The 8476-nt window shown below is 54.5% G+C and overlaps 1 protein-coding gene across 4 annotated transcripts in view; it reads left to right on the top strand.

The window, feature by feature from the left end:
* Positions 1-8476, top strand: part of CDC42BPG (CDC42 binding protein kinase gamma) — a 65146-nt gene that overhangs the window by 53447 nt on the left and 3223 nt on the right. For 2 of the 4 annotated variants that reach the window (XM_073351939.2, XM_073351940.2), the window contains 9 exons: positions 316-532; positions 944-1006; positions 2275-2862; positions 3328-3425; positions 3868-3952; positions 4937-5057; positions 5879-5996; positions 6463-6577; positions 7058-7143. In XM_073351939.2, the coding sequence (XP_073208040.2) occupies positions 316-532; positions 944-1006; positions 2275-2862; positions 3328-3425; positions 3868-3952; positions 4937-5057; positions 5879-5996; positions 6463-6577; positions 7058-7143 (1491 nt within the window). Of the gene's footprint in view, positions 1-315; positions 533-943; positions 1007-2274; positions 2863-3327; positions 3426-3867; positions 3953-4936; positions 5058-5878; positions 5997-6462; positions 6578-7057; positions 7144-8476 lie in introns of those variants that run through there. The other 2 variants (XM_073351941.2, XM_073351943.1) reach the window with 2 other exon arrangements.

Consider the following 8476-nt stretch of genomic DNA (forward strand, 5'->3'; position numbering starts at 1 on the left):
CATTGTAGTCAGGGCTTGATCCCGGATTGACCCCGGGGGGAGCTGAGATCCGAATCCGGCCCTGGCCCCATTGTAGTCAGGGCTTGATCCCAGATTGCCCCGGGGGATCTGAGATCTGAATCCGGCCCTGGCCCCATTGTAGTCAGGGCTTGATCCTGGATTGACCCGGGGGAGCTGAGATCCGAATCTGGCCCTGAACCCACTGCAGTGGGGGGGTGACTCCAGATTGACCTCGTGTGAGCTGAGCTCCGAATCCAGCACTAAACATCTGCATCCTTCAGAATAACGCTAAACTGCCCTCCCTGCTCCCCATAGATTACAGCCTCCCAGTTGGCCGCGCCCCCCAGCACCAGCTCCCTGCTGCTCCTTGCTGACAGTGAGGCCGAGATGAAGCAGTGGGTGCAGGTGCTGGTGGAGCTGCACCGGATCCTGCAAGAGAACCGGCACCACGACCGCTCCGTCTATATCCTCAAGGAAGCCTATGACAACGGCCTGCCGCTCATATCACAGGCCCTCTCCGCTGCTATCATTGGTGAGCTGGCATGGGAGGCAAGGACAGACCACCCAGGGAGGATAGTGGAGTCTGCTGGGTGAGGGGAGGGGTTGGGAGCCAGGACTCCTGGGTTCTATTCCAGGTCTGGGAGGGGAAGTGGGGTCTAGTAGGTTAGAGCAGGCGGTGACGGGGGGTCAGGACTCATGGATTCTATTTCCTGATGTGTCACTGACTTCTATAACTTCGGGCAAGACCCTGCGCCTGCCTTTGCTTCAGTTTCCCCCTTTGTAAAATGGGGAATAATAAAATCCCCCAGCTTCCCAGGGGTGCCGTGGAGCGGCGTCTGACAGCAGTCAGGGCCCATAGGGAGGAGCCAGCCAGTCTGTGCAGCCGAGCCTATTCCACATCCAGGCGGCCTCACTCTGACACTTGCCACTGTCCTGCTTGCAGACCGGGAGCGGATCGCGCTGGGAACTGAAGAGGGGCTGTTTGTGATTCACCTGCACACCAACGGTAAGAGCTGTCACGGGATGAGTTTGCAGACATATGGGGAGGGGGGTTGGAATGACACACACTTGCAGCTGGGCTGGACCATGGACCAGCACGGGGAAGAGTTGGGTGGCCTAACTTGGCACCAGTTAAGACTCTGGATCAGATTCTGATCTCGGTTACACCTTGGTGTAAATCTGGAGCTGCCCCAGAGAAATCCTTGAGGCAGACTGGATTTTAGTTATACTACTTGTTATATATAAATGGCTAATAAATCTGGTGTAGCTGCACTTAGGTCAGTGGATTTAGGAGCACATTTTATTGTTGGTTACAAACTGGAGTAAGTCAGGAGTAAGTCCATTAAGTCATTCTGATCTGTTATGAACAGGAGGGTACATCTTGGGTATGAGACAGATTCTGTTAAATCTGGTGTAAATCTGGAGTAACTTCGTTAAATGAATTGAGTTTAGGGACCATGTTCTGATTTCAGTGACCTACGGTTTAAGTCTGGAGCAGTTCATTTTGAGATAATTAAAACAGAGCTGGTCTCTGTTACACATTGGTATAAATCAGGAGTGACTCCATTGACTTCACTGGGCTCAGAACTGCATTCTGGCCATGGTTACACGCTGTCTGAAGTAGCTGCAGTCAAGTTGTTGAGCCATATTCCAGCCTTGGTCACAAACCTGGTGTAAATCTGGAGTAGCTCCACTGAAATCACTGGGGTGTATTCTGATTTCAGTAACACACTGGAGTAAAGCTGGAGTAATTCATTCTAGGTAATTAAGCCAGATGCTGGTTTGACCTTAAATGCTGGTGTAAATCAAGATTAATTCCACAGAAGTCAGTCATATGCTGACTTCATTTGGAGCCATCGGGTCACACCCTGACATTATACATAAATCCAATACAAGTCCACCTAGCCAAGTTCTGGTCTCTGGTTGCTCATGGAGTCACTCCAGATTTACACCAGTTTGTAACAACAGAAGTCCACCGAGCCAGATTCTGATCTAGGTTACAAACCACTGCAAAGGCAGAGTAGTAGCTCATTTTGTTAATCAGGGTCACTCTGGGTTTACACCTGTTTGTAACTCTTCCGAGCCAGAGTCTAATATCGGTTACAAACCAGTGTGACTCCTTGAGCTACTCTGGATTTAATCAGAGGTTGCTCCAGGTGAGTAGCTGAGCTAAGTATTTCCCTTCCCAGTGCAGTCTCCATAGCACTCTGGCAATGCAGCCCCCCTGTGACTGTACATCTCTGACTCTCATCCTTTGTCTGTCTCGGTTTGCAGAGGTGCTCCAGCTGGGCGACTGCCGGCGGGTCCAGCTGCTCCTGATCTCCCCCAAGGCCCAGGTGCTCTCGGTCCTGTGCGGCAAGAACCACAGCGTGCGCCTCTTCTCCTGGGTCGAGCTGGAGACGCCAGAGTCCCCGGGGACCAAGATCGCCGAGACCAAGAACTGCCAGACCATGGTGTCGGGGCTGATCTGCCGGGGAACCACCTCTGTGCTGTGCGTGGCCTCCAAGCGCCAGGTGCAGTGCTACCAGCTCACCCCCTCCCGGCCCCACTCCCGGCGCATCAAGGAGATCCAGGCCCAGGGCTACGTGCAGTGCTTGGACATCATGGGCGACCGGCTCTGCATAGGCCACCCCTCGGGCTTCTCCCTCTACCCCCTGCTGAACGAGGGGGCGCCCATCCACCTGCCCCACCCCGAGGACCCCCGTGGAGTGGCCGTGGCCCAGATGGAGGCCCTGCGGGCCGTGGAGGTCAGCCTCAGTGAGCTGATCTTGTGCTTCAGTGGGCTGGGGCTCTACGTGGATGGGCAGGGCCGGAGGACACGGCAGCAGGAGCTGATGTGGCCGGCGACCCCCCTGAGCTGCTGTGAGTGGCGGGTCTGTGGGGTCGAGGGAGGTTGGGGGCAGGCAAGGGCAGATGCGGGCGATTCCTGCTCTCAGAAATGCTGCATGCATGGAGCAGAGGAGAGCTCTGTTCTCTCCAGCAGGGGGCAGCAAATGCCCCATCACCAGAACCGGCTGCGCCAGATCACACCCAAGGCCATCTAGCCTGGTAGCTTCCCCCTCCACTCGCCTGCCACCCTGGATCACACCTGTGGGACCCTCTAGACTAGTATCGCCACAGACCCACTGGATCACACCCGTATCTAGCCCAGTATCACCGCACCACGACCTCTCTGCTGCCCCGAATCAGACCTACCTTCTAGCTCAGTATCCTGTCTTTGACAGGCCAACACCAGCTGCCCTCTAGTGGGCACCCAAAGGAACCAACAGCTGTACTGGCTGGGATTTGCACACGAGTTTAAAATGCCTTTGGTCTCTCAACTCCTAGGCTACAGTGCCCCCTACCTGAGTGTGTTCAGTGAGAACGCCCTGGATGTGTTTGATGTGCGGAAGGCTGAATGGATACAGACAGTCCCTCTGAAGAAGGTGAGGCTTTGGGGGGGAAACAAGCCCCGGGACCCAGGATTTAGCCAAGTCTGGGGGTGAATGTGGGGGCGGGTAGGCCAATAAAGCGCAGCAAAGCTTTTATTGGTTTGTTCTTATTTTAATGGCCCATTTAATGGGGCTGGGAGCCAGGACTCCTGGGTTCCATTCACAGTTCTGTGAGAGGAGCAGCTTCTAATGGTTAGAGCAGCGAGGGCCTGGCAGTCAGGGCTCCTGGTTTATATTTCCAGTGATGAGAGAGGAATGGGGTCTAGTGATTGGAAAAGGGTTGTGCTGGGAGCCTGGACACCTGGGTTCTCTTTTCGGCTCCGCCACCATCTCACTGTTTGAGATCTCACAGCGTAGGGGGTTGCGATGACCTGCCCCTGCAGCAGCTCCTTGGGAACAGCAGCCTTCTGGGAATGACTCTTATTCTCTTACTCAGGTGCGGTCCCTGAACTGCGAGGGCTCCCTCTGCACCTACGGCAGCGAGAAGGTGCGCCTGACCTATCTCAGGAACAAGTCTGCAGGTAACCATCCACCCCGTCCTGCTCCAGGCCGCGCAGTCAGAACACTGGCGGGGGGGCTCAGCCCCGATCTCATTTACACTGACCGCAGTGTGGACTAGAGCCATGGAAGTCAATGGAGTTACCTGGATTGATACCAGCGTAGCAGCTACAGACACTGGCTGCTGTCAGAGATGTGGGCTCATGAGTCAGTTCTGGTTCTGGCAGTGCACCTGGACTAATAATCGTACTGCCAGCTCGAACTCCATGCAGCAAATACTAGTAACATTATGGTAGCAGTATTACGGTAGCTCCTAGAGGCCTCATTAGGATCCTGTGTACATTATTAAGAGTATTACGGTAGCACCTAGAGCAGTGGTCGCCAAACTTTTTAAGTTGTGCTCCCCCTTACCCCAAATATAATCTCCCCCACCTTCCCGGGAACCGCAGTCAGGGACTGAGGCAAGAACGGGAGCTGGGGGCAGAGTGGGACTGGGTGGCGCTCCCTCATTGCGCTGGCCCGGGCCCGCTGCACACCCTCCCAAATGTTCCTCTGCACTCTCCTAGCGGGGTGTGCCCCACAGTTTGGGGACCACTGATCTAGAGGCACCAAAGAGAGATGAGGGCCCCCATTATGTGCTCTCCATTATTAGTAGCTTTATGGTAGAGCCTAGTGGTCCAAGCTGAGATTGGGGTCCCATTGCTAATATTACAATAGTGCCTCATGGCACTGCCCAAGATTGTGCCAAGCGCTGCACAGTGAGAGACAGTCCCTGTCCGGAAGGGCTCACAGTCTGAATGGACATAGCTGGGACGGGAAACAGAGGCGCACAGGATGGAAGGGGTTTGCCCCAGGTCAATGGCAGAGTCGGGAATAGAACCCAGGACTCCTAACTCCCGCTCCAGTGCCGCAAACCACTAGCCCAGGAGACGCAGGCACCTAGTGGCTGAATGGTGTAACTGCAAGTAGACCCATCTTCGCAACCTCATTCCGCCCCTCTGCTCCAGACCAGGATGAATTCAGTGTTCCCGAGACCACAGACAACACCCGGCGGCAGCTGGTGAGGACCAAGAACAAGCGGAAATTCTCCTTCCGTATATCAGCAGAGGAGCGGCAGCAGCAGAGGAGGTGAGGCCAGGGCTGGGGGGAGGTGTGTGTGTCCTGCACTACCATCCTGTCCTCACCCGGAAGCCTGGAGGGCCACAGAGACTTGTCATTCCATCCTAACTAGCATGGTGCACATGCTGTCTGTAGTCATGGGAATACTGTACGGATCACAGTCGTGCCTAGAGCCCCGAGCCCAGGTGAGGGTCCCACTGTGGTGTTAGTACTATTACAGTAGTACCTCCAGGCCTACAACTCATCCTGCCTGGCACAATGCAGACAGTCCCTGCCCTGAAGGGCTCACTGGCTGAGCAGACAAGTAGATGGTTCTCACCATGTTACGGGGTGGGGGAAAATGAGGCACAGGAAGGGAACAGTGACTTGGGCAAGGTCACACGGGAAGTCTGTGGCAGAGCCAGGAACTGAAGTGAGGTCCTCTGAACCCATGGCCGGCACCTTACGTCCAGTGGCAGAGCTAATGGGGGGCGGGGGGAGTGACTGCCATCAGGTGTATGTGTGGTGCCTTTCCGAGCACATTACGCAGGTGACAAACGGAGACGTACAACATGAATGTTCACACGGCTGGAGAGCCTGCCCCACACTTGCCCTGCAGTGGTGGCTCCTGTCCAGCCAGGCTGGGCCCAGCTCCTCACACTGGGTGCTGCGATCTGGGGCACTGAATCCTGTGTCTGTGTGTGTTCCCCCACTGTGTCTGTCTGTCTAAGCATGCTCCCCTTCCCCCCCCCCATGTCTGTCTGTCTAAGCATGCCCCTCTGCTGGTGTTGCAGAGCCCACGGTCAGGGCACGCTCCAGCTATTCACTGCTCCTCTCTGTTCCCCCTGCAGGGAGATGATGCGCGACCCCAGTGTGAGGTCAAAACTCATTTCCGGCCCAACCAACTTCAACCACCTGGTGCACGTGGGGCCGGGTGATGGGCAGCACCGGCTGCAGGACCTGCCCACAGTGAGCACAGGGGGCGACCTGACCAGTGAGATGCTGCCCAGGGCGGGGGGAGGGGGGGCTGCAACCACTGCTGGGTTTGCCGAGAGGGCAGGATCTTCTGCCAGGGTGGTGTTTACCAAAATCTAGCCCTCATGATCGCAAGAGACCCTACAATAACAAGCCCGCCTGGGTGAGCTGGAACAACTGTACAATAACAAACTTGCCCCTGCAGTGAGCCTTTGGTGACCCTACAGTGACAGACTGTCTCTGGTGGGCCTTTGGCAACACGATGTAACAAGCCACCCTTGGCTTGGCGGTGTCACCCTTTGAAGGAACATAAGCAAACAGTGAGAGTGGGGGAGGGGTTACCTGGTGAGCACCCCCTGCCTGTGCTCTCCTGCAGATGTCCCCACGCTGAGCTGGGCTCCCCCCGCCTCTGTGCTTCCCCTTTCCGGGCTGCCAGCCCTACGCTGATTGTGTCTCGCAGGCACAGGAAGAGAAAAGACGGGAGTCACAGGACAAGCTACGTCGGCGCAGCTTCCCCAAGACCCGGCCCCCATCGTCCTCGGGCAGCGACACCGCCCTGGGGGACTCTGCATCTGGTAAAGGAATCCCACGACTGGAGGGGAAGTGAATCAGGGAGGGAGACACCCCTCAGGTCCTGTCTGGCCCAGGGTGGAATTACTCCCCCAGGGGACAGCCAGTCCTGTGAGATTAGCTGTGCTTCTCTGTTCTCACCCCTGGGGATCACTGCCTCCCCATGCACCCCAAATCCCTGAGGCCACATGAAAGGACCCAGAATTCCAATGGGACCCTGAGCCTGTTAGAACAGGACAAGGATTCCTAGTGGTTAGGGTGGGAGACATGGGAACTAGAACTCCTGGGTTCTATTCCCAGCTCTGGGAGGGGAGTAGGGTCTAGTGGTTCTAGCAGGGTAGGGGGCTGGGAGTCAGGACTCCTCGGTTCTATCCCTGGCTGTGCTCAGGATTTAGGACCCAAGCTGGTGGTGGTCCCAGATTCCCTGTGCAGTAGCTGGGAAGGTTTGCACCAGCCAGTGACTACAGCTCTCTGTCCCCTTGCAGCGAAGCGTAAATCGGGCAGCTCCATCTCTGATGACTCCTTCACCTCCCCACAGGGCCTGTTCACAGGCACTGACATGCTGACGGAGGTAAGAGACCCCAAGCAGCCAGACCTGGCCGAGGAGGGACAGGCCTCCCTTGCCAAAACCCTCAGCGTCACCCCACTGAGAGGTGAGGGGCTGCAGCACCCTAATACTTCAAGCTATTTTTCAAGAGACAGCCTGGTTTGGTGGTGAGGGTCCTGGGCTGCAAGTCAGGACTCCTGGGTCTGCCACTGACCTGCTGTTTGGGCAAGTTCCTTCCTTTCTCAGTGCCTCGGTTCCCCTCACCCTGTGCAGCATGGTGGGGCCCCAATCTCATTGTGGGCCTCTAGGCGCTACTACTGTAGTACTGGTCCACTGAGCACGACCAAGTAAACGCAGTGCATCCCTGACAGGTGTTTGTCCAACCCATTCTCAAAAACACCAGCTGAGGCCTGACCAGTGCTGAGTAAAGCCAGACAGTTATCTCCTATGTCTTACATATGGAACTCCCATAAATACACCCCAGAATATTAGCCTTTTTCACAGTTGAATCACATTCAAGTTGCGATCCATGCTCACCCACGATCCTTTCCAGCAGCTCGACTGTCTAGCCAGTCATTCCCCATTTTATAGTTCTGCATTTGATTTTTCTTCCTGAGTGTAATACTTTACACTTTTGTCTTATTTTCATCTTGTTGATTTTAGCCCAGTTCTCCAATTTATCAAGGTTGTTTTGAATTCTAATCCTGTCCTCCAAAGTGCTCGCACCCCCCACAGCTTGGTGTCATAAGCAAACTCTCTATTCCATTATCCAAGTCATTAATGAAAATAATGAATAGTACCATGCCCAAGCCAGGCAGACCCCCGCGGGATCCCACTAAATGCATCCCCCCAGTTTAACAGTGAACTGTAGCTAACTACTCTTTTGAGTTCAGGTTTTCATCGAGTATTACAGTAATTCCATCTAGACTCCATTTCCTTAGTTTGCTTTTGAGAACGTCATATGGGACTGGGTCAAAAATCAAGATAAATCCCATCTTCTGCTTTCCCCTAGCTGCTAGGTCAGTCACCTTGTCAGGGAAGGAAATTGGTTTGGTTTGGCATGATTTGTTCTTGACTAATCCTCTAGGTGCTTACAAATTGATTGTTTACTAATTTGTTCCAATATCTTTCCAGGTATCAAAATTAGCCCGACTGGTCTGTAACTCCCTGTGTCCTCTTTTTCAAAATAGGGACTTTGTTTGCCCTTCTCCAGTTCTCTGTGAGCTCACCCGTCCTCCATGAAGTCTCAAAGATAATTGCTAACGGTTCCAAGATTGCTTTTGCTTAGTTCCTTAAACATCCAAGGGTGAATTTCATCAGGCCCTGCTGACTTGAATAAATCGAACTTAGCTAAATA

This window comes from Lepidochelys kempii, chromosome 7 (genome assembly GCF_965140285.1).
Source record: "Lepidochelys kempii isolate rLepKem1 chromosome 7, rLepKem1.hap1, whole genome shotgun sequence".
NCBI classification, from domain to species: Eukaryota; Metazoa; Chordata; order Testudines; family Cheloniidae; genus Lepidochelys; species Lepidochelys kempii.